Source organism: Geotrypetes seraphini, chromosome 5 (genome assembly GCF_902459505.1).
Source record: "Geotrypetes seraphini chromosome 5, aGeoSer1.1, whole genome shotgun sequence".
In the NCBI taxonomy this organism is placed as follows: domain Eukaryota; kingdom Metazoa; phylum Chordata; class Amphibia; order Gymnophiona; family Dermophiidae; genus Geotrypetes; species Geotrypetes seraphini.
In genome coordinates this window covers 161,764,993-161,792,175 of record NC_047088.1, presented here as the reverse complement: position 1 = coordinate 161,792,175, position 27,183 = coordinate 161,764,993, and the positions used below count along the sequence as shown (strand labels likewise).

Genomic DNA, 27,183 nt, shown 5'->3' with positions numbered 1-27,183 from the left:
ATATCTCTCCTCCTGGCCGGCGTCTCTCCCCGCAAGTCCTGGATCCCTCCACTGAAGCGGGTCATGGCCAGATTGGCCTCCACGCATGCATCGACATCTGCGTACTTCCGGGTGGGGCACTGGATTTAGTGTGCCGCCAGCCGGAAGGTTTGCGAGACACTGGCCTAGATGTTAGCCCAAAAAACCCTAATTCTATAAATGATGCCTAACTCCTAGGCACTATTGAGGGTGATTGTCAATCATCTGCTAGGCGCCGTTCATAGAATTGTGCCTGGTGGTGCCTAAGTAGTCTTAGATGCTGGCAAGCGTTGAATCCTTAGGTGTACTGCCATTTAAGCTAGGGTTTTCTTAGCCTAAATGCGTGCATCTAAAAGTTAGGCATGCTTAAGTCAAACCACACCCAAAATCTGTCCCTGACAATGCGCCTCAGAGTAGACGCCTGCCAGCTAATTAAATTTTATTGATGGTTTTTAAATTGTGTTTTCATGACGCTTTCAATTACCAGCACCAATTAAGAAAATTAAGTTAGGTGCCTAGATCAGCTAGGAGCATCATAGAAACATAGAAACATAGAAATAGACGGCAGATAAGGGCCCACGGCCCATCTAGTCTGCCCACCTTAATGTCCCTCCCCTACCTTTGCCCTGTGAATAGATCCCATGTGCCGATCCCATTTTGCCTTAAAATCAGGCACGCTGCTGGCCTCAATCACCTGTAGTGGAAGACTATTCCAGCGATCAACCACTCTTTCAGTGAAAAAGAATTTCCTGGTGTCACCTCGTAGTTTCCCGCCCCTGATTTTCAACGGATGCCCTCTTGTTGTCGTGGGACCCTTGAAAAAGAAGATATCTTCCTCCGCCTCGATGCGGCCCGTAAGATACTTGAACGTCTCGATCATGTCTCCCCTCTCTCTGCGCTCCTCGAGCGAGTATAGCTGTAATTTGTCAAGCCGTTCTTCGTATGGAAGATCCTTGAGTCCCGAGACCATCCAGGTGGCCATTCTTTGCACCGACTCCAGTCTCAGCACATCCTTGCGATAATGCGGCCTCCAGAATTGCACACAGTATTCCAGGTGGGGCCTCACCATGGATCTATACAATGGCATAATGACTTCCGCCTTATGACTGACGAAACCCCTTCGTATGCAGCCCATGATTTGTCTTGCCTTGGACGAAGCCTGCTCCACTTGATTGGCAGACTTCATGTCCTCACTGACGATTACCCCCAAGTCTCGTTCTGCTACCGTTTTTGCTAGGATCTCGCCATTAAGGGTATAAGACTTGCATGGATTCTGGCTGCCCAGGTGCATAACTTTGCATTTTTTGGCATTGAAGTTGAGTTGCCATGTCCTAGACCATCGCTCCAGTAGGAATAGGTCGTGCATCATGTTGTCGGGCACTGAATCTTCGTCTGTTGTGCAATTGCCCACTACATTACTCAGTTTGGCGTCATCGGCGAATAATGTTATTTTACCTCGAAGCCCTTCTGCCAAGTCTCTTATAAAGATGTTAAATAGGATTGGGCCCAATCTAGGATTGGCATCAATCTAGGCGCCTAATTGTAGGCATCATTTATAGAATCTGAGCCAAAGTGTGTAACTTATACTATTCTAGAATTTATACAAGTGAACTTGCATGCTCTGCCCGTGTTTCACCCAAACTCTGCTCATGTGAATGCCCACTGCAAAGAATATGCCATCAAAACATGGTGCATGTGCCATCAAAACATGGTTTCAGTATTCTGTAAGAGGTCATTTTCATGTGTAAATGATCACTTAAAGGGCAATTATATAGGTGGTTGCTCACATTTATGTGTCACTTGTATGCGTAAATGTACAGAATACTAGCACTTTGCAGGTAAGTGTACACTTGCATGCATAAGTGGCAGCAAAGAGACTAAATTCTATTCTGTAACGGTTGTATAAGTGGCATGGGGATGGATTCTACAAATTGTGCTCCAAATTGGATGCCAGAAAAGATTGGTGCTACAAATTCATAAGGGGTGTATGCCCTTTACACAATCACGCTTAGTGATAGTTCCCGTGCCCAGATTTTAAGTGGCTGCTGAAACCTGCTGGAAATGCAGATGCCTAAGTTGGGTGAGCTGACCCAGTATTCTGTAAGTTCATGTGTAAACTTTTTGGAACACCCCTGACTATACACTATAAACCTACTTCCCTCCTATAGCCACGCCCCTTTTGAGATACACACTGAGAGTTAGGCGCATTGCCTTATAGAACAGCTCACATCCAGACAGTGCAATTTCTAATGGTGCAATTAACCTCAATAAATGACCGTTAGCACTCAGTTATTGGTGGTTATGAATTTATCATGCAACTAATTTGTGCATGCATCATGGGACATGCAAATTTTGGCACCTTATATAGAATCCATGGGATAGTACATAAATGTAAAGGGGGTGTTCACATTGGTTGTCCAGTCACATGCACACCTTACAGAATACTATAAATTTCATGCATCTTTGCCACATTAAGGTGCCTGAAGTTATGCCAGCTCTATAACTGATGTTGGAAAGTGAATTAGAGAATGACATGGAGACAAATTTGTCCCCCATCCCTGCAGGAACTCAATTTCCCCGCTCCGTCCCTACGAGTTTTGTTGTTGTCCCTGTCCCTGCCCCATTCCTTTAAGCTCTGCCTTAACCGCACAAGCCTCAAACACTTATGATTTTAAAGTGTTTGAGACTTGTGCAGATGAGGACGGAGCTTAGGCATTGGTGGAATGAGGCATTATGACATCACAATCTGAGCTCTAGAATGTTGCTACTTAGGATTTTAAAGTGTTTGAGGCTTCTGCAGATGAGGACAGAGCAGGGACAGGAAAAGAATTCTCTGGGACGGGAAAATGAGTTCCCGCGGGGACGGGGAAAAATTTGTCCCCGTATCGTTCTCTAAACTGAATGTCAGTACCCAGACACGGTCCAAAATTGAATTTCTAGGTTTAATACTGGCGATGGGCAGCAAAATGCTGATCACTGCCTGCCGAATATTAGGCCCCTAGTGTAAATGTGCATTTCTATACCTAACTTTAGGTGTGAGCACTTATGCCAGTTCAGTGGCTGGCTTAACTACTCACGCCCAAATGTAGGTGGTTAGGCATGTAAATAAAAATATTCTATAGCCCGCATGCATAAGTATCTGACATGCCCCTGGCCCACAAATGCTCCTCCCAGGACCACACCGTCTTTAATTGCATGCTCTGGAATTTCAGCATGCAGTTTATAGAATAGTGACAAAGGGCAGTTAAGCATGCAACTGCTAATTGTGCCCATTAGCACCAATTAAGTCCAATGGCCAATTATTGGCTGTTAACTCTAATTATGACCTTATGCAAATGACCTTATTCTATAACTTACTTGTGCAAATTTGCATGCTAATTAAAGTTTATAGAATTAGAGTATATGTGGTTTATTGCTAGGTGCGTTATATTACAATCTGGCCATAAGCAGAGGTCCCCTTGAAGTTATAATGCAAAAAATAAAAAAGAAAGAAAGAGGAATACATGTCTTGCTTGATTTGTATTGAACTTATTTTCTCAGGTCAAAATAAAATGAAGGAACTCCCAAAAAGTAGTCAAATATTTTGATGCTAGTTCAATGAAAAGTAACCAGTTTATCATTATTTTTGTTTTGTTTTGCTGTTGACCTTATTTATATATATGTGTATATATATATATATATATATATATATATATATTATATTCCAAACTAATGTACTTACAGGAAACTCCAGGAGAGGGGCTACACTGGCAAAGAGTTGCAGAACAAAAGGCTTTCGATGCAGGATGTAGAACTGGCGACAGGCAAACTCGATAGCTTGACGTAGCTGTGGATTGCTTTCATAATCGGCATAGACCTAAGATAAAAAAAATGACATCCATTTTGTTTTCTTTTCCAAATAATAGTCTAGAACTGAAAAGATGAGTCTGAAACTAAGGGGTCTATGCAGTTCAACTGGTTTTAAGAAAGGTTTGGACAATTTCCTGGAGGAAAAATCTATAGTTTGTTTTTGAGAAAGACATGGGGGAAGCCACTGCTTGGTAGCATGGAATGTTGCTATTCCTTGGGGGTTTGGCCAGGTACTAGGGACCTGGATTGGCCACCGTGAGAATGGGCTACTGGGCTTGATGGACCATTGGTTGACACAGTAAGGCTATTCTTATGTTTTTATGCATATTAAAAATTGACATATTTATTTAAATTTGGCATACCTTTTCATTGCTTGTTCAAAATAAGTTAAATTCTAGTACAGTTGGTATTTTGTTATCCACGTAGGGCTTACAGTCTTGGAGCTAGATTTATTAATGTGCATTAATGTGTTAAGACCCATTAATTCACATAATGCATATGGGGGATAATTCTAGAACTGGGTACCTATATATGGGCACCTAGGGCCAGATTCTCTAAGGGACACCTAAAGTTAGATGCCTAACTTACTAAATGGCACTAGAGGTTTTTAGCATTGGCTGACTAAGTAAATGCTTCGAAACTCATAGGAATTCTAAGAGCATCGGTGTATTTACCTCGCCAGTGCTAAAAACCTCTAGTGTTGTTTAGTAAAAGGAGCCCTTAATTGGGAAAATCCCCGTAATAGCTTCAGTAATTGAAAAAAAATTAATTAGGTGATAGGCATTTACCCAATTCAATGAAAGGTAGGCACCTATCGCACGGTTCTTAGTGGCGCCTAACACCTAAGTGGCCATTTTTATGCACTAAGTGCAATTTTAACCACTAAGTGCAATTCTCCCAAAATGGAGATGTCTGAAATATAGACCTTTAAAACCCTTGCCTACATTTCTGGCACTATTTTTCTAGGTGCTGACCAATTTAGGCGCTGTTTACAGAATCTGGTCCCTAGTGTATTAAGGTAGGCACCTACTTTCCTTTGTAGGATAACCTGAATATACAAGCAAGTGTGTGTATGCACTTAGGTAGGGTTACCAGATTTTCCTTCAGGAAATGCCCCCAAGACCGCTCAGTTGCGCCTCTGTCCCGCCCCCAGACGGCATCCATACATGCGTGGACTTGATGCAATGATGTCACGCATGAATATGATGCAATGATGTCACGCACATGCACGCATGACAGGGAGTTACGCTCTTTATTCACAAAGTCTTGTTTCTATTCACATTTTAGAAAACTACTAAAATCAATATTATTTACAAAATTTCTAGACCACTAATATGATTTTATGTCAAGTTTTGTAGATCACTGGAAATGTCCAGTTTTTATCTTTTGTGAACCGCATTGATCCGTAAGGTTTTGCAGTCTAGAAATGTATATGTAATATCTTGCGCCGCGGATGCTCTTTCCTGACGTGATTATGTCGGGAGGCTTTTCAAAACCTACACAAAGTGCAGGATTTTTAAATGCTGTCCAGACCCCCAGACATGTCCTCAAAAGGAGGACATGTCCGTGGAAATCCAGGCTTCTGGTAACTCTACACAGGCATGCCTGTGTTCCAGAAACACATGCATAACTTACAGTATGTTATAAGTTATGCGTGTAATTTTGTAGAATTATCCTCTTAGCAAGTAGAACCTAGTGACAATAATGGGGCTTGCATTTCAGAACAGGCATTAAATCACATTAACATGTTTTAATGTGAATTTGCATGCATTAACACACATTAGTAAATCTAGCTCATAATTTGTATCTGAGGCAACAGAAGAAGCAATCACTTGGGCACGGTCCTAAAGAGTGGCAGTGATTCACTAATGAGATGCAAAGTGTTCATATGCTAAGAGGTACATTCAAACAAAGCATAGGTTCTCCTATCCCTTTTTCCAGTGAAGATAGAGACTTCATAGACTAGTAAGGAAGCATTCTTAAAGAGTGGGGAGGGGATCATAGGATTTGGAAGCTTTGTGGGTCCACAATACAATGGGGGTATCTGATTTTCATTGCGGGAAGAAGGGCCCCTTGATAAAAAGTTGTGATCTTGATCAGGACACCATCAGTCATGAAGAGGAAGGGAGGGGGAAGATGATCTGTGTGCTGGAAGGAGGCCACAAGAGCAAGGTGATGAGCGTCTCAAATATTAGCATGCCAGCTTAGTGCAAAAGGTGATAATGAGCATTACTAACCTAATATGCATGCTATTTTAGCAAATTATAAGGATGTTATTTTTAGGGCTTCTGATTATAACCAGAAAACCCTAAGAATACTTCCTGATGGGGAAAATGAGTTTCCACTTATAATAATAATAAAACACCCAAAATTGCCCTGGGAAAAGCATCTCTTTGTCTCAAAAATACATTTCCCAAATTCTAAATTATATAAATCTAGGATCAAAACTCCTAGTTGTTGTTCATATGTTATTATAGACCCACAGTGCTTCTGAAGCACTTCATACTACTACAACTACTATTAATTATTTCTATAGCACTACCAGACGTACACAGTGCTGTACAGAGTCACAAAGAAGACAGTCCCTGCTCAAAACAGCTTACAATCTAAGCAGAATAGACAGATGAGCAGGATGTCAGGGATACAGTTAAGGGGAATGGTTAACATCTCTCAAATACACACATGCACTGTTACCTGCAAAAATCCTGATTTTCTCAAACTCATATGTAGATAGTTATCTTGTGTTTGGAAAACTGAACTGTTCTTCGTTGACTTTAAAGTTTGGTTTTTGCTCTGTGGTTGGATGCCTTACTGTAAATGGGAGGAGGGACTATCTTCTAAGACAGGCTTGTCCAACCTATGGCACGCAGGCCAGATACCAGCCCACCAGGTGCTTTATTCTGACCCCTGGAAGCTTGACAATTCTTGTGGTACTTAAAGCAATATTTTTGCTTTCTTGCCGTAACTTGGCTCTCTATAAGCATGAGCTGCGTGGCACTGAAAGTTTGGGTTGATCTCAGTTTCAAGTCTCATGAAGCATGCAGAGGGCCAAGTTGTGGTGGGGAAGCAGGAATCCTGTTGTTTCTTTTACTACCAAAGCCAGGAGAGGGAAAGGAAATTGGATGAAGGCTATTGAGGGGGAGGGGGCTTACATGAGCAAGAGAGAATGGGGGAAGGCTGGGGGGTTTACATGAGAGAGAGAGAGAGAGACTGGGTGAAGGCTGGGAGCAGTTACATGAGTAAGAGTTGGGGAAAGCTGGGAAGGGGATGATAAACTAATGTATTTTGCCACTGATTGATAGAACATGTGGCAAAATACATTAGTGCATGTTTTGGCACTGTGAATGTTACAAAATATAAAATGTGGTCCCCAGTAGAACAAGATTGGACAAGTCTGTTCTAAGGCTTCATTGCTTTCACAGAAACATGCATTGAAGCATGTGACTAATGCATAGTATTCCCACTGAGGAAGCCTTATCTTTGGGGAACAGAAGAAGTATTTTGGTGGACTCTAAATCTTCACAATCACATTATATTTCTGTTTGGCGTGTATATATATATATATATATATATATATATATATATATATATATTTCTGAGATTTTACAACTCTATACTCTCATAAAGTACAAAAAAGTCATAGTTTTATCTTTCACATCCTTTGTTCTAACTAATCTGCCCCAAATTGATAGCAAACTTATGATGTGGAGGCCGAAGAACATTTTAATCTTTTCAAGTTGAATGGCATCTTCTCCTTTGTTCAAAGTTTAGATCCACTTTTCTTTCACATCATTACCAGCATCCAGTTCATTTCTTTTTTGTTTCCCTTTTTATGACTTTTGAGGAAAGATAAGGTGGAAACCTTCTCTTATAACTGAGAAGGTGTATTAACATGGCTAAGCCCCCTTTTCCCCCTTTTCTATCATCTTCCTAGGCTGTGATTGAGGAAAGTAGGAGGGAGGAATGGGGGAGGGGGAAAGCATAGAGAGAAATTCAGTTAGAAACAGATGGGGGGGGGGGGCAGATGATTGGTGCAACAATATTATCTTCAGTGGTTGCTGGCTCCTTGCATGTGCACCAGCTCTCTCATTTGTTGTGGTCTTCTATAGTTAATATATTGGATGTGCCCTCTATAAGGTGATATATTTTGAGGAATATAGGTCCCCAGTATTTTGAGGAATATGGGTCCATAGTGGACCCAACACTTTGGAATGTGTTGCCTCCCAATCTGCAATCATTAAGATAGCTGCAAAATTTTAAGATTGCTTTAAAGACTTTCTTTTGTCAAAAAAATTACCAGTTGACTCGAATATTCTCTGCTATGGTGTACTGTACAGTAAAAGAAGTATCGGCCCAAGTACTGGCAGCTTAGATCATTAGTCTTTTGAATTTATTTTATTGTTTATTTTATAATTTTTATTGTGTCATAATATTTTTGTTTTGTCTGGTATAGGCTATTTGATATTGGAACGGTGTATGTTTGTTTTTCACTTAGAATGTGGAGATAGTACAAAATACAAATCTTGTGAAATAAATTAGAGGGCCAGCTCTAAGGCGAGGTAAATAGGCAGTTTTGGTGGGCTCAACAGGAATTTTTTGAGATCCCAGGTGGGTGGATGTGTTTTAACCAACCCTCCCACTTTTCCATTCCATCGGGAGGAGTAAGGGAGGGAGATGATTTCAGGTATTCTTGTGTTATTTTAGGTTCTGCATGTGTATGGGGGAGTTTTGGGAGGTTTGAGGAGTGTCAGAAGCTAATTGGTGATCAAAGAGGGAAGAGACGTAGGACATGTTTGACATTTGTCATGGACCTTGGAAATGGCAAGGTTTGGCCTTACCATGAACCATGTCTAGTGGGCTTTGTTCAAAGAGTTGGGCTAAATGGCTTTCAGTTAGTTCAATACTGACTAACTGATATACATTTACATATTAAATGTTAATTGTTGAAAGGTGAATTCCAGCTGATATGTGTACCTGGGTTAATGGAGTGGGGTTTCATTGTCAAGGCTCAATTTATTAAAGTTGCACCTGGTTATTGCCACATGCAAGTCTTCTGTATTTTTGTGATCCAAATATTTTATATGAGTGTTGTGAGAAAAAGTGTGAAGGCCTTTGTTAGGACTAAAGGAGAGAGAGTCACCTGCAGCATGGTTGGGAGAATCCACTGGTATCCACTGAGAGAGAAGAGATGGTTGAAATGCACTGCTGTGTTGATTACGGTAGCAGCATATTGCCTCAGAAGTGCGCTATCCTCCGGGTGCAGGATTAGAGCTCCGTTAAAGACATTTAAAAACAGCATGATCTCATCTCCCCAAGGGAATTCGCTGGGCATGCCCAGAAACATTTCTTCCAGCAGCTTAATCCATAGGCTTTTATGGAGCGTATCAAGGCCGAACAGCTCTTTCCCTGCTAAAAGAATAGCAAAGACACATTATGTGAAGACCTGAAAGATGGCACCATGCCTTGAATACGCTCCAACTGCAACTGACTAGTGCTTTAGCAGAGCAGTTGGCGAATGAAAACATGAGCAAAAAGATCTAGTGACCTCCAAAAAGTCACAATAAATAAAATTAATTGCATAACACATTTTTATTTTCATTATTTCAACAAACTTTTTTTTTTTATTTTTTTTGGAAGTACCACCTAAATCTAGATATTACAGCACATTTCAGCAGGAGCACGCACAAATTCTGTTGATATCAGTGATACAGTATTTTGTTCTATAATTTTCACCATATCTTACTAGATAATCAGAAAGAAAAAAAAAAAAACAGGGCCCCACTGTTCAGCTTATTGCTATAAGGGGCTTCTAATCAACCATAACTCTTTCACATATATGGTGCAAAGTATGAAAATACCAGACGGCACAGGCTCTACAAAAAAGTGCAGGGAAGGAAGAAAGCCTCAGAAATGGGCCTTCTCACCTCCACAATGGTAGTTGAGCAATAACCTCATTGGCATAAACAACCTTTCCTGTCGTTTGAAAAAAGCTCTGTGCAGTGCGGTGAAAACTCTGAAAAGACAGATGAAACGAATCAACTTATCTTCAGCTGGCTTCTAAGACACACATAGCTGTGGGATGAATTAACCGTAGATAGTCAATGTCAGGGCATGTCCAGCCTCTGGCATTGAATATTTGGGTTAGTACAGCAATATGGAATTAACCTGTGCCTGGTTAACTTGGCAGATAAAGTTAGGACAGTGCTTTTGCTGTCCTAATTTTATCTGCTTAAGTTAGGTTACATGGCTTCCATGGTGTAAGAAGAGATGCCAAGGGCAGACCATCCCAAAGAGTGAGATTTACCATGCCAAGGAGTGAGATTGAAGGCCAAAGAATGAGATTTTTCAGATGGAACATCCAGGATATAAATCTAGAATGATTTAAGTGTAATATGGCTTTGATGATATTGGCTTTTCTTTAGAGCAGGGGTGTCCAACCTGCGGCCCAAGGGCCACATGCAGCCCAGTGAAGTATTTTGTGCGGCCCCGGTCAAGGGCAATGCAGTGTTTTCCTCTGCTGCCCCTATTTGTTTACCATCTTGCCGACTCCCCCCTCTGTCTTGCTGCAGCGTTTGCACGTTTGTGCAGCCCAAGAAACATTTTTTTCGGCCAATGCGGCCCAGGGAAGCCAAAAGGTTGGACACCCCTGCTTTAGAGCCTCTGCAAGAATACAAAGTGGGGAACAATTTCAGTAACTTTTTTCAGCTGAAAATTGTCTTCTGTCCGGTAAAGTATATAACATCAGATTCAGAGCACATGTCCTTGCAGTAAAGGGACAGGGTGAGGGGAAGTAGTAGGCAGGAAGGTGTGTTCAGATTTCTTTCTAATGGTTGGACGATTTGATTTACTTCTCTAAGTCTTCCTTCTCATGAAAGCAGTGATCAAGATCATTGTACTGGTACTGAAACTCTGATTACAGAGAAATAAGGCTCAAAGAGTACGAGAGTGAGAAAGCTTTCAAATGAGTGTGACACACTCCGAATGAGTGAGACTAGGCATCACCTTGATGGACACAATCTGATGAGGACCAGCCAGCATGGCTTCAGCAAGGGGAGATCTTGCTTGATGAACTTGTTGCACTTCTTCGAGGGAGTAAACAGGCATATAGACAAGGGCGAGCCGGTCGACATTGTATATCTGGATTTTCAGAAGGCATTCAACAAGGTCCCACATGAACGATTTCTATGAAAAATTGCAAGCCATGGAATCGAGGGTGACAAACTCGTGGATAAAAAAATCTGGTTGGCGGATAGGAAATAGAGAGTTGGAGTAAATAGACAATACTCAGACTGGAAAAGCGTCACGAGCAGAGTGCCGCAGGGTTCGGTGCTTGGACCCGTGCTCTTCAACATATTTATAAACGACCTGGAAACTGGTACGATGAGCAAGGTGATTCAATTTGCAGACGATACGAAGCTATTCAGAGTAGTGAAGATGCAGAAGGATTTTCAAGACCTGCAACGTGACATAAACACACTCGAGAAATGGGTTGCGACATGGCAAATGAGGTTTAACGTGGATAAGTGTAAGGTGATGCATGTTGGTAACAAAAATCTTATACTCGAATGCAGGATGTCCGGGGCAGTACTTGGAGAAACCCCCCCAGGAAAGAGACTTGGGAGTACTGGTCAACAAGTCGATGAAGCCATCCGCGTAATGCATAGCTGTGGTGAAGAGGGCAAACAGAATGCTAGGAATGACTAAGAAGGGGATCATGAACAGATCAGAGAAGGTTATCATGCCACTGTACCGGGCCATAGTACGCCCTCACCTGGAATACTGCGTCCAGCACTGGTTGCCGTACATGAAGGAGGACACAGTACTATTGGAAAGGGTCCAGAGAAGAGCAACTAAAATGGTTAAGGGGCTGGAGGTGTTGCCGTACAGTGAGAGATTAGAAAAACTGGGCCTCTTCTCCCTTGAAAAGAGGAGACTGAGAGGGGACATAATCGAAATATTCAAGATACTGACAAGATACTGTTCACCCTCTCTAAGGTAGGAAGAACGAGAGGCAGCCCCTAACTTTAGGTGGACTTTATAGAATCAGGACCTAAGTGCTCCCACGCTAAATCCACTTTATCTGGTTAGTGCCCATTTTCTACCCATGCCACGTCTACTCTAAAAAATAAATAGCATATGATTAGCATGCACAAAGAGGCAAACTACCGTAAAACACTGTAATGCATTTTAAGGAAGGCCTTTTTCCCTGCATTAAGCATGTTTGCACTTAATACAGTTTAGTAAAATGATCCATATATCAGTCATGCTTTTTCTTCCTATTTATAATAAGAATTTCATAATCCTTGGACTGTATATTCCAAAGAACTTATCCATATAGTGATAGTTTCTATCTATATAGTGCCTATGCACTTATTCAGTGCCATGGCTTCTACAGATAGTGATGCTGAATATACATAAAATACTTAAATGGCATAGCCAGTGTTTAAAAAGAAAATGCTAAAATGTTTAAATACTGACCTGCTTCTTTTCAAAATTATCTTTTTACCATTATCATTTTGCAAACTCTGATAGGATCCCTTTACATGCCATGAAATCTTACTCATCCATAACATCAAAAACTGTTTCAATACCTTGAGAATCACTGAACAGTGAAAATTCTGCATCAATGGCACTCCGAGGGAAAGAAGGCAGGCGTAGCAGATCCTCCTGAAGCATGGATACATGGGATTGTTTATGGGCAACGGGGATCTTCTGAGTCAAAGATATGAGGAATAGCACCCGGCCCACTTCCTCTAGTTTACGAGTGAATACCTAAAAAAATTACAGTCATATAGATTACACAGTTCGCAACCATGACCACTTGGAATCTGTCCCTGATCTTTGCTTGTTGAACTTTCTCCTAAAGACTCTTCTTGGAAGGTAAGCATGAGCATGGGAAGGAAACCTGTTATTCACCCTTTACAGAGTATGAATGTCTACCCAGTCACACTCTTTGCACTTGCTGGCCACTCAGTAGTATTGGGACAACAATTCCTGCACAGTAAAGTGTGCAAAGGCTTCAAAGCTTGTGGGAAAGGAAATGTGTTTGCACACATATCAGAGACAGGTGCTGTTAAAGTCAAAGGACAATGTGACAAAGCTGGTGAAAGAAAAGTCTGCTTAGAAGCAAAGGCCTATGTGAGACTGATAACAACCTTCTCTAACCCATGCCTTAATCAATTAAAGTGTTTTACAGCCTCCTCACAGCAAAACCCTCGTCTAGCATTTCAACCGAATTCACATAGCAGATGATGGTAAATAAAGACCAAAATCCTCATCTAGTCAGCCCAGTAAGGTGGTTGGGGTTGCAACTGTCACTCTGTTCATACTTCTGTTCAGGTTTGCAACTATTGGTCTTTTCAGTTACCTCCACCCATGTCATTGCAAGGCAAAATGTTTGTTCATTTCTATTCTGAGTAGAGGCAAACAATGCCTGGTGTCTTTACTCTTGCCATTATGAAAACCTCTGTGTTTTTGCAATCTTTTGAATTACATCACTGTTTTTATCTCCACTACCTCCTCTGGGAAGAACTTCTAGATATCCACTATTCTTTCTGTGAAGAAATATTTCCTGATGTTTCTTAATCTACCTTTTTGCATCTTCAAATAATGCCCCATAACTTCCTTTCCTTTGGAAAGGGTTTGTTCCTTATGCACTAATTCCTTATCCTTCCTCTGCTCTAGCTTATATGTATTTAGGCCCTCATATCTCATCTCAAATGTCTTCTAGTGCAGATCCCACAGTTTTGTGGTTGCTTTTTTTCGTAATTGTTTTGTCTCTATATCAATACCTAGTTGTAGCCTATAAAACTGAACACAGCATTCCAAGTCAAGCCTCACCAGTGACATGCACAGAGGCACAATTGCCTCCTTTTGTTCAAATTCAATTTCAAGTTATGCTTCTCTCCATGCAGCCCAACCGCCTTCTCATTTTGGCCACCACCTCATCAAACTGTTTCACTACCTTGAGATCGTCAGACACTATGGCCTAGATTCACTAAACTTACCAATCTGGATTGTTGTTGGGCGATTCTTGGCCGATTTTTGCTGAGCAACTGATTCACTAAAGATTCTACATGCAAATGATCTGATCAGACGCACACCCTATAGCGATCCCACTGCGTGTCCTTGTTGTTTATTGATGCAATGTACGCATGCACTAGTTCTTCGCCCTTACTGCGTAGTTAGTGAGCGGGGTTTATTCCTGCACGTCACTGGTGGCAAAGCACAAGCGAGCTCAAAGAAAGGGCTGCAGTTTACTTTTGCTGGCCCTACAAGTTGGACATTTTTAAAAAGGAATGATTTGTGTCCGACGCAGTGAATTATTTTGTGTAGCCAGATTATCAAACAGAACACTTCAGCCAAAGCTAGACAAATCATGGGTTGTATCCGTCGGAGCTTCGTCAGCCGCAAACCCGAGGTCATAATGCCTTTGTACAGATCCATGGTGAGACCCCATCTGGAATACTGTGTACAATTCTGGAGGCCACATTACCACAAAGATGTGCGAAGAGTTGAGTCGGTTCAGAGAATGGCCACCCGGATGATCTCAGGACTCAAGGATCTCCCGTATGGGGAATGGCTGGATAAGTTGCATCTATATTCACTCAAGGAGCGCAGAGAGAGGGGGGACATGATCGAAACGTTCAAATATGTTACGGGCCGTATCCAGGTGGAGGAAAATATCTTTTTTCTAAAAGGTCCCATGGCAACAAGAGGGCATCTGTTGAAACTCAGGGGTGGGAAATTTCATGGTGACACCAGAAAATATTTCTTCACCGAAAGAGTGGTTGATTGTTGGAATAGTCTTCCACTGGAGGTGATTGAGGCCAGCAGCGTGTCAGATTTTAAGAAAAAATGGGATTGGCATGTGGGATCTCTTCGGGGAGGGAGTTAGGGGGTGGGACATTGGTATGGGCAGACTAGATGGGCCTTGGCCCTTTTCTGCCGACAGTTTCTATGTTTCTATGTTTAACACGCTTTAAACCCGCGGGTTAAAACCATGGGCGCACAATGTGCTTTTTACTGAATATATAAAAAAGGAATTCTTACGCATATGTAAAGATATTTTACAGTTTTATTTTTAATTTTGATGGTTGTTTTATATGGGGTTGTAACCTCGATACTGATATTTCAGGGCGGAAGAGGGCAGGAGAGTCGGCAAGGATAGTAAGCAACTGGTCCTCAGCAGTCGCTTCTTTTCGGATCGGCAAACCCAATCGGTGTTTCTTCTTCTGCTTAGTGAATCGATGGCTTCCTACTTTTGCATGCCATTTCCCCTCATTTGCATGGAGTAGAACAAAAGACATAGTTTAGTGAATTGGGTTGGGTCAGGTAACGATCGCAAAACTGGTTTTGCCATCATTGGGACACGATCGGAAGGTTTAGTGAATCTAGCCCTATAACCTTGAGGTTTGACTCCCAGTCTGTGCCCATCAGTCTCCCCGCCCCCCTCCATCTCAAACAACTTCTGTGGACTTCACTGGCACCCTGTAGATTCTGTATATCAGAGGGTCACATATCAGAGGCAGGTCCATACCTTGATGAAATACCACATTCCATAGCTGATGACAGTACAGAGCAAGAGGGTGCCCCAGGATGCTTAACTACTGAAGGACTATGATTTTTACAACTTCTCACTGTCGGTAACTGCAGGTCCCATTAAAGCATTCTATTCTTAGGGACTGTTGTCTATTGCATAAAAGAATAATAGTCAAACAAAAAAGGCAAGGAAGATGTCTTTTCAACCAAAATAAAAGTCTTTATTTAAAACTGTGGTCCCAACAAGGATCCCTGTTTCTGTGTATAGGAAAACGCCTTCCTCTCACAACCCAAATTCGCCCAACTATTGTATGCTTTTGTACTATCTCGCTTAGACCATTGCAACGCACTACTAGTGTGCCTACCTACCAAAATTCTCACCCGCCTCCAAAGGGTGAAAAATGCTGCAATCCGCCTCCTGAAAAACCTTGGCATTCGCGACCACGTTACCCCTGCATTAGCTTCCATGCACTGGCTGCCCATTCAAAAATGCTGCGCCTTCAAGGCCCTGATGCTCGCTTTCAAAACCTTCCACAAAACGATTCCACACTACATGACAACTAAACTACAAATCTACTTCCCAAAGCGACCACTGAGGACCCAAGGAGATAAACAAACAACTGACCATATCACCTGGCCGCTCCCTCAGAACTGAAACAGCCCGCAAACGCTCCTACTCACATTTCATACCCAGACTATGGCACACCATCCCCCCATCTGTTAGAACACTAGATGGACTCTGGAGCTTCAGGAAGACTGTGAAAACCTTCCTCTTCACAAACCCAGCTCCTTAAGGACATGCACTCAGAAATGCCATTCAGAGTCAATGCACCTACGCCACCTACCCTCACCAGAGCTGCATAGTGGATATATTTTTTGTCATGTTTATATTGTAAATTATGTAATTTTTGTTCTGTCTCGATTATATTGTGGATGTACTTTGTAACCAGTTCTGGGCTCCTTTGGGAGGATGGACTAAATAATTGAGCAAATAAATAAATAACTATAAAGAAATATGTAACACATAAAGACATTTAAAATCATAGGACATATATCATGAAGCATATATATTAAATATAAGACAACTTATAAAACATATAATAATCTAAATTAGAGAATAATGGCATCAACATGCAAACTATATTCAAATAAAACATTTAACCAAATCAAACAGATGTCATAAGGCAGAAACAAAATAGGCAAAACTTGAATAGAACACTAACCCCCCTTTTCTATTAAATTGCGCTAGCAGCTTTTAGAGCAGAGAGCCGCGCTGAATGGCCTGCGCTGCTCCTGACGCTTATAGGAACTCTATGAGCGTCGGGAGCAGCGCAGGCCATTCAGCGCGGCTCTCTGCTCTAAAAGCTGCTAGCGCAATTTAATAGAAGAGGGGGGTTAGTGATCTATTCAAGTTTTGCCTATTTTGTTTAATAAACGAGGCCCTAAAATGAAGTCATTTCTTTTTTTTAGTTCAAAATTTTTTTTATTGAGTTTGGTATATTAAGTACAACAAATTTTAACAAGGCAAGAAACATGCACGCTGCACCAATGCAATGAGTCACAAGAAATTATCTACATCAGTGTTCTTCAACCACCGGTCCGTGGACCAGTGCCGGTCCACAGAAATTTCCTGCCGGTCCACAGGGCCAGCACGTGCATCAGGCCCAAAATAGTGTTCTTCAACCGCCGGTCCACAGTGAGATCGATGCGGCGTTATCTTTGAGCCAGCTCCCTCTTCCTCACTGATTCAGTGAACAAAGCCAAGGGCCGTGGCTCCTACGGGCATCCTGCGTCTGAACCGGAAGCCTTCTCTCTGACGTTGCAACGTCAGAGGGAAGGCTTCCAGATGAGGCAAGGGACGTGCAAGGTGCAATTAGCACTATTATGGGGGCGGGGTCTGGGGTGGAGATTGGGTAGAGATGGGCGGGGTCTGGCCCACGACTTAGCCCAGTGTTCTTCAACCGCCGGTCCACGGACCGATGCCGGTCCACAGAATAATTCTTTTATTTCTGCCGGTCCATAGGTGTAAAAAGGTTGAAAAACACTGATCTACATAATGTGATACAGCAGGCAGACCCATGCCTATCTAGAAAGAGGGGAGTAGCAGCACAACACGCAGCCAAAAGCACATGTAATATCCAAAACACTGAGAGACACCGGAGCCATACACCCATATAAACATTGGGAACGAGCCATAAGGTAATGAAGTCATTTCTGATAAAATAAGAATGTCATATTTAAAGCATAGATCAGGGATGTCAAAGTCCCTCCCCAAGGGCTGCAATCCAGTCGGGTTTTCAGGATTTCCCCAATGAATATGCATACACTGCTTTCATTGTATACTAGTAGATCTCATGCATATTCATTGGGGAAATCTTGAAAACCCGACTGGATTGCAGCCCTCGAGGAGGGATTTTGACACCCTTGACATAGACTGACAGTGTATATTAGCCAAAACAAAGTTTTAAATAAAGACTTTTTTTGGTTGAAAAGACACCTTCCTTGCCTTTTTTTTTTGAGTGTACTTCTGTCTTTTTGATAAAAGGATAATAATCATATCATTCGCGGGGGGTTCTGTTCCAGGAGCACCCACGAATTTTGAAAAACAGCAAATGCAGTTTAGGAGTGGATCGGAGGCGGGAGAGGGCTGCAGGGGCAGCGGTGGGTGCTAAAAAACAAGATTTAGGCTGGCAGGAGGTGATGATGGCTATGCAGAAGGCGGTTTGGCTGTGCAGAAGGCTGACCAGGGGGAGAGGAGGAGGAATCAATGGCGGGTAGGTAGGCTTCAGTGTGGCAGGGAGGGAGGAAGGGGGAATTATCTTACATAGGAAGGCTGATCGGCTGTGCCGAAGGCTGATTGGCTGGTCAGTCATTCGCTGACTGGAAGAGGCGGTCAGAAAATACCCGAATGACTGAGTCCGCGAATCACGAACCGCGTATTCAAGGGGGAGTCTACTGTACATACTCTGCTTCATGTGCGTTACTATTGTCCTTTGTACTGTACGGAGTTCCGCAGGGATCGGTGCTGGGACCTCTACTGTTCAATATATTTATAAACGATCTGGAGACGGGGACAAAATATGAGGTTATCAAATTTGCTGATGACACCAAACTCTGCAGCAGGGTTAGAAACACGGAAGACTGTGAAGACCTGCAAAGGGACCTAACGAGACTGGAAGACTGGGCAAACAAGTGGCAAATGAGTTTTAACGTACAGAAATGCAAGGTCATGCATGTAGGGAAAAAGAACCCGATGTTCAGCTACAAAATGGGGGGAACACTACTAGGGGTGAGTAACCTTGAAAGGGACCTGGGGGTGATGGTAGACACATCACTGAAACCATCGGCGCAGTGTGCGACAGCCTCAAAGAAAGCAAACAGAATGCTGGGCATCATCAAAAAGGGTATCACAACCAGGACGAAATAAGTCATCATGCCGCTATATCGCGCAATGGTGCGCCCGCACCTGGAGTACTGTGTGCAGTACTGGGCGCCGTACCACAAGAAGGACATGGCGGTACTCGAGAGAGTGCAGAGGAGGGCGACTAAACTGATAAAAGGTATGGAAAATTTTTCATACGCTGACAGGTTAAAAATGCTGGGTCTGTTCTCCCTGGAGAAGAGGAGACTTAGAGGGGACATGATAGAAACCTTCAAAATCCTAAAGGGCATAGAGAAAGTAAATAAGGACAGATTCTTCAAACTGTGGGGAGCCACAAACACTAGGGGTCACTCGAAGAAATTGAAAGGGGACAGGTTTAGAACAAATGCTAGGAAGTTCTTTTTTACCCAGAGGGTGGTGGACACATGGAACGCACTTCCAGAGGATGTGATAGGCCAGAACTCTGTACAAGGGTTCAAGGAGGGTTTGGATAGGTTCCTGGAGGATAAGGGGATAGAGGGGTACAGATAGAACTTGAGGTAGGTTGTAGAGGTGTTCAGAAACCACTTCACAGGTCGTGGACCTGATGGGCCGCCGCGGGTGTGGACCGCTGGGCGAGATGGACCTCTGGTCTGACCCAGTGGAGGCAACTTCTTATGTTCTTATGTATATATGGTTTGTCCAAACAAGTGTTTTGTTTTCAATAAAATCATTTGTTTTTACTGATAGGTTATAGGTTTTGATGAAGAGACCTTGTTTTCCATATCGCCCATTCCCTCAGAGGTGATTGAGGGTGGATAACAACAAATGATATGAAACTTGGAGAGTTGCATTGGAGAAGCATTTTTCACCCTTCTATTTCACTTCCACTGTCTTGCTCTCTATTTTCCTCAGCTGCTTATGATCCTTCCACTTGCTACATGCTAGGCTGCTATAGTGCAGAATGCCATATAACCTGCCATCTGTGCTCTCTACCCACCCTAACATTTAATGACCTCCCCTCCTTCCATGAAAGGACCAGCCCATGACTCTTTCTTCTATTCTATAATGGCACGATGAGTTAAAAAGTTCCAAATCATGAAGCCAGGAATGGTGTTTGAAAGGAGTTGGGGCACTGTTTTCAGTGGCAACAGTTGTTTTCTTTCCCTTCATCTATTATCTCATCTCCTCTCCTCTTCCTTTTTCTAATCTAATCAGGATTCTTAATTGCACTTTTCCAGTACAGGTTCAAGGCAATTTACAGGAAAAGAGATCCAAGTAGCATCATGTCTCTCTCCTGATCTTTTCCTCTCTGCCTGTTCTTCTATTTGCCTGCTGTAGCATCCTAACTTCCTCAGTTTCTCCGCAAAAATTGCTGTTAATCCATCCTTAATGTGTAGCTCAGAGTGAGTAATACATATTTGGCAAAGGAATGTAGGTGCTAATTAGTGCCTAGATTAGTGAATATAATATTTGCACAGTTTGATTATGTCTTCATTTGTATTTCATTGTGCTCCTTAGTATGTACTTAGACATTTGAATTTATCGCCCACTAGCGAAAACATTAGCTGATGTAGCTAAGGTTTTAGTGAACAGTACTTTAGTTACTGTGCTAGTCAGTCATCACCTATGTAGAAAATTAGCAATGGTTAGTGCTTTGGAATAGATGACGGTTCGAAAAGCTATACCTGTTTCTGAATAAGTTCTTGACCCTTTTCAGGAGGCATGTGCACCAGATTCAGTTGTGGAGATACTGACCTCCGGAAAGGGTAAATATCACGGACATAAGTCTGAAAGGAAGCAGTAGAAAATGTAAGATTTATTAAATTACATAGGCTCTAATTCGGATTTCATTTTTAAATCAACTGTACTCACGTTAGAAAAAAAATAATGAATTATTTATTTCTGTCCTATTGCTTTGAGTCCCCCTCTAACACTGGTTTCTACAAAGCTGCAGCAGAGGTCTCTACTGTGGCTGGTGAGGTAAATGCTCCGATGCTCATAGAATTTCTATGAGCATCGGAACCTCGCTGGCCTGCAGTAGAAACCTCTACCATGGCTTTGTAAATGAAGCCCTAAGTCTTTTTACAAAGCCACGCTAGCGGCTGCTACTGTGGTAACTGCCCCAAAGCCCATAGAGATTTAAATGGGCTTTTGCTCCTTTTGTAAAAGGAGTGGGGGACAGGTGGGGAATTAATAATATTAATCAAATATTATATTTTCCTGAATTGCAAGTGTTATAAAATCATTTGTTTAGGCGACACAAGTTTACTTAATTTATTCAGAAATTTTCTTAACTACCTTTCATAACTTACAACAAAGCAGCTTACAAAAATATTAACAAAGATTTAAAGGAAAAAAAAAAAGAATTAGAAATCCCATTTATGAGTAAAGTCCTTCATCCATGAAAAAATCTTTTATAAAATTACCCCCCAAATATCAGTTTCATATACATACTGGAAGACAATTGTGGAACCAAAATTTGGTCTTACCTTGCTGTAATGAATCAAGTTCCAACGTTTATCCATCAAAAAGTAATGGGCTGATTGAGATTCTGCTATGTTAAAGAATTCCAAACATTCCTATGAAAGAAAAATACTCTGTGTAGCAACAAATAGCCCCAGTTCTGTGACAATATATATACCAGACGGACATACAAAATACTGAATAAATGATACCTCTGGCATACTATGGGAGCAAAGTATTTTATTAGCTATGACTTGGAGAAAAATAAATTACTTGCAAATATCTATGTGTCACTACTTTAAACACTAGTAAATGATCATAAGAGAATACGCCAAAGAGAATGCCAGAAGTATGCCCAACGTCAGTTTTTGGCATTTGCCATTATTACCCAGTGTACTCCACTCCTGAATGGAAGACGGGATTTCATGTCTGTAAATTTAAGGGTATCCACAGGTGAGGCCACTTGTGGAGAGTTGGATAATCCTGGAAATGCTATGATCATTCAATTATTTTTTCTTAACTAATTGTCCTTGTAACTGAATCCCAGAAGAATGTCTCTGCTGCAGAGCAGGAGGTGAAAGATTCTTCTGGAAGTCACTGAGAGATGTATATGTGAGTGGAGTTTGAGGACCCAGCCGGAGGAGATGGGGTGGTAAGGGAAATGAAAGGGAGGTGTTGAGAAGAAGTGGGGTTTTTGAATATCCTGATCGTTCACCAGAGCCCAAATTCTGAGGGAGAATCCTGAACAGGTTATGGGGGGTAAATATCTGAATGGAGTTGCTAGAGTGCAATACTGTGATGTGATAATTCAGCTTGACAGGAAAGAAATGGCCCTGGGCTGAGGGGTGAGACCTGGAGCACAGAATAAGGGGACTTTACACTCTTAGACTGTTGCCACAAGGGGGTCAAAGAAGGGACTGTGTGGACACTAATCTGTGTGGGTAAAAAGAAGGGATCAATTTTTTACTCCATTGCAAGTGGATCTATATTTAGTCTGTCAAAAATTACAAAGTCTAGGGAACACTCAATGAAGTTACAGGCAAATAATTTTAAAACCAAGAGGAGTAAATATTTTTTCACTCGCAGAATAGTTAAGCTCTGGAACGCGTTGCCAGAGAGTTAAGCTCTGGAACGCGTTGCCAGAGGTTGTGGAAAGAGCGGATAGTGTAGCTCGTTTTAAAAAAGGTTTGGACAATTTCCTGGTAGAAAAGGCCATAGTCATGGGGGAAGTCACTGCTTGTCCTGAATCGGTAGCATGGAATGTTGCTACGCTTTGGGTTTCTGCCAGGTACTAGTGACTTGAATTGGCCACCTTGAGGACGGTAGGTCTGACCCAGTAAGGCTATTCTCAAGTTCTTATATGACTCTGCTTACTGCAGAGTCCAGACAGAGTTTTAGCTGGGTGGGGTGGAAGTTGCACTGGGCTGTGGAATGAGGGTAGGACCTGGAGTGGGTCACTACAGATAATAAAGGATTTTTTGTAAAGAGACTGGGAACACAGAGAAGGACTTATTTAAAAGTCTGTACAGGAATCATAACTGTGAATTAGATTTTGAATGCCTTTTGTAAATAGTTAGGAAGTTTGAAACCGCAACTCAGATTTTCAAGTAAAGTTCAAGTTATCAATTTTTCCTCAGTCTCCATTTCTTTTTAATTAAGTAACAGATGGGTTAAGTGATTGTATACCAGGGAAATCTATTTTTCGGCCTACTGGAGTAAGTCTGGCACCGGCTTGTGCTCATCTTGAAAAACAGCCTTTGTTTTGTAGATCCTGGTCTGGTACCTAACCCAAAGAGCTAGTTGGTGCCTAAAGACATGGTGAATGAGACCAGGGCTACATAAGCATTGTTTATGTGTGTTAATTGTTAATTGTTTGTTGTATTGTTAACTGTTTTGTTGATGAATCAAACAGTGAAATATCACATTTTTTTAATAAACCAAACTCTTACTTTGTAATCATGGTATAAATATTTAGCAGATATGCTGCCACTGAAATTCTAAATGTCAAAATTTAAATGTATTTTCAGTGGCAGTCAGTGAATGCATAATTGCCCTTATATCATCTTGCAAACAGAGTTGGTGAGTCAATTATTCTTTATCCAATAGTATTAGCACATATTTAATGCAAAACTTAACATGTGGTAAGTGCAAAATTTAAGCAGTAAATGCAGGGGGCATGCCCTGTATTTGATCTGCATTCCCCATATAGGCATCATGCTACATACTTGGACCAAATGCATGGACCCTCCATTGTCTCAAGCATGTAACAATGACAGATGGCTAGGTGCAATTGTTTTATGTTCCTACCCCATAAGGCATCCATAATGTAGGGGTGTAAGCCTCCCTCTCACCTTTAAGCAGTGCATTACTGGTTCTGACATAGTGCACCTGTGTTACAGACTACAGAGATTTTGACTAAGTTTAAGGGCCTTGGCATGAACTGTGTACAGACTTTGCCATCCTTCCATGTTAAAGCTTACTCCTCAGAAAGAAACCAGTGAAACAACCGCAGTTGCTGACGTGATACAGCAAGGCAAAAAAATGGGATTGGATTAGATTGGATAAAATATTTCGTATGCTGCTTAGGGCTCCTTTTACTGAGCTGCGCTAGCGGTTTTAGCGCACGCTAGACATTAACGCCACCATTGAGCTGGCGTTAGTTTTTGGCGTGGGGGTTAGCGTGTGCTAATCTGCAGCGCACGCTAAAACCGCTAGTGCAGCTTAGTAAAAGGAGCCCTAAGTATTTAATTATTCATATACTGTTAAGTATTTAAGTGGTTTACATTAAAGAAGTTACAACATAATACCATTAAAAATCTTTAAAAAAACCAACAACCCATATATACATATATATACATATATATAATCAAGACCAACATGACTCAATTATAATATCACGATTACAAGGAAAAAGTTGTACTAAATAGCCATTTTTATGAAAGCCTAAATAGCTGGTAACATATTCCACAGCGAAGGAGTCAAGTAGCAAAAAGCTTGCTTCCTAGTTGAGGTCAATCTGACCATTTAAAGTATGGGAAGCTTGAATAAACACTGCTGAGAAGAATGCAGAAAGAAATGTTGTTGACCTGGGTTGATTAGCCTATTTGAAAGATATTCAGACACTTTTAAATGAAAATGTGGCAATTATGACAAATTGAGGGTCAGGTTGTTCCCACTAAATTTTCTCTAAAAATAATGTCACAAGACATACCTATTGTCACTGAATTGATAATGGAGTAGCATAGCCAATCTCCTGCAACCATCTTATCCAGCTGTTTGGAACATCATTGATAATAGAATTGTATTTAAGATGGATGTCTCCAGCTTCGGTTGGGGGACACTTCCTTAATCTATCTCCACCAATCTCAGCTCATCGCATCAGCTGTCAGCACTGAGCAGCATTGGAACACTGGTTGAGCACTGCCAGCAGTCCCTGCCTACATCTTGAGAAGGCTACAAACCCTGGACCTGGTTGCCAGTTGGGCTTTGCAATCACTCATGGGTAACACAGGTGATACTCATTTTGTATCTAGGGAGGGAATATTTGATCCATTCTATATTTCAGTATATCGCAAACTGTGTGCCGCGGTGAGATTCTGGGTGTGCCGTGAGACACGGGAGAAGAGGAGAGGTGCCGGCACAGGCTGACTGTCTACAGGACGTGCCTCTTGCAGCAAGAGGCATGTACTGTAGGCAGTCAGCCAGCGCCAGTGCCTCTCCTCCTCTCCATGCCTTTTCCAGCACTCCCCCAGAGGCAGCTCAGGGCCCCATCTGGAGGGCTTTCACACATGCGTGGACGTCGATCTGATGTCATCACGCATGTGTGTGATGTTATCGTGTTGACGTCCATGCATTCTGGGTGCCCTCGAGCCGCGGCCCCGAGTTTAGTGTCTTGCGGTTTCGGAAAGTTTGAGAGACACTGCTATATTTAGTGAGCATTTATAAACAATGTTTTTTTTTTAACTTTTATTCTGTGATATTCTAAAAGGTTTCAGAGTTGCTTTTATTATTTCTGCTTTGAAGTCCTTGTTAGTGTTTTATCTGTTTCTTGTAGTTAGTTTATGTAGATAAGGGGTAGAATTCGGAATCACTTATTTGGAGATGTGATGTTATATCTATAATAAATCCAAATAAATTCAAAAGTAGCATCCACACACCCAACACCATTCAGTATCCCAATGGCACATCCAGACCCTCTGACACAGACCCTGACATTTACTGAAAACCCCCCTCCCCACCCATGACAGCCCTGCTCCTTGATCAACATTTGGGCGCTGGCACAACCCGCCCACCCCTTTCCCTGCCACTTTGACTTTAAGACTCCACACCCTGCCAGAACCCTCCCTTCTATCCACCCCTTATTTCCTCTGGGACTTACCTGGGTGTCAGCATTGGTTGTTGAGTGATCCCAGGCAGCAGGGACCCTCTTCTGCTGCTACCTGAGTTGGTGCCCAAATCCAAAATGGCACCAATGACCTAGTGGTAGTCTTGAAGTAATACCACTAGGAGTCATCTGTGGAGGTTGTGGGATGCATTACCACACCATCACAAACAAAGGTGGTGGAAAGTTCAGCTGCACATGGTAATGGCCTGTGTGTTAGCTGCCATAGCCAGGTATTCTTCCTCTTGCTCTCCTATTGAGTAACTAATGTGGGGATTTTACTTCAGTGATTGCTTTTTAAAGGCAGGAGACAGTAGCATAGGTCTGCACTATTATCTATTGCATAGTAAACCTTACATTAGCTGTTTAATACATAAGAACATAAAAATTTAGCGCTCCAAGCAGCAGTAGAAACCTGTACCACGGCTTAGTAAAAGGGGAGGTAGGTTAGGAACCAGCAACTACTCTATTTTACTTAAAATGGTGGTAAAAATGCTGTGTGGGGCATAGCTCTCCTTCAAAGGAAACAATCTCTTTACTAGTAATTTGTAGATTGAAAGAATTTAAAAAAAAATATACCCACCTTCAGAAGAGCTTCAAATTGTGTATCTTCATGCACAGGTAACTGGGTCGGTATATCACATTCATTTTGCCCATGTACTACCAGGGTCTTTGTGCCTAAATAAAAAGCAGATGCATTATTCTCTTTCCATTCACTCCACAAAGTACTTATTAAATAGAAATTCACATACAAAACTCTTGTCATAATTATATGCAAATTCCTGTATCAAAGAAGGAAATAAAACTTCACTTTTCAGCTCTTATCTACCTGTCTTCCAGTCCCCTACATGGCATTTTTTCTCCCCATCTTCTATGTGCTCATATTGGGGTCCTTTTATTAAGGTGTGCTAAATGCTAATGCATCCATTATATTCTATGGACGCTTTAGCATTTAGCGTGCGCTAATCTTTAGCATGCTCTAAATCGGTTAGTACACCTTAATAAAAGAACCCCGTTATCCAAGCCTTCCACAACTCTATCCAGATTTTCCCTTATTCCATTCTTATGAATTTTCTAAGACATTTCCACAGTAAAACACATGAAATATGTAAGGATATGATGCAAAAGTAATCAAAGAAGAGAATTAAAAGAAAGATGCAGCCAAGTCAAGGCAAACCAGATATTAACAATAATGTAGACAGGTGTACTCGCCTGGCATGGAAGCTGTAACCAGGAGCTTCACTTCACACTGCTCTTTCTTCATAGTCTGCTTGAGATCCTTGAAGAACAGGCCCTCTACATACCCAACCACTTCCCAGAGAAATGTCAGAGTAGCTGAGATAGCGTCCATGCCCCATTCACATGGGGTGCGTACAAAATACATTATCAGTCCTACCTACAAACCACAAAGAATGAGACACTTGATCACAGCTGCAATCCTGCAGATAATAATAATAATAATAATAATAACTTTATTATTTTATAGTTCACTAGTCTTATAGCCCGTTACATTAACGGGTGCTAGAATATATGTGTCTGTGTCTGTCTTTATTTTTTTTTCTCTCGC

General features: G+C 41.8%; 1 protein-coding gene across 1 annotated transcript in view; it reads right to left on the bottom strand.

Annotated features, from left to right (window-relative positions):
- Positions 1–27,183, bottom strand: part of UNC80 (unc-80 homolog, NALCN channel complex subunit) — a 392,207-nt gene that overhangs the window by 114,997 nt on the left and 250,027 nt on the right. The window contains 7 exon segments of the mRNA XM_033945805.1: positions 3,740–3,874; positions 9,008–9,276; positions 12,459–12,639; positions 20,458–20,559; positions 21,262–21,351; positions 26,200–26,294; positions 26,829–27,012. Coding sequence (XP_033801696.1) covers positions 3,740–3,874; positions 9,008–9,276; positions 12,459–12,639; positions 20,458–20,559; positions 21,262–21,351; positions 26,200–26,294; positions 26,829–27,012 — 1,056 coding nt within the window.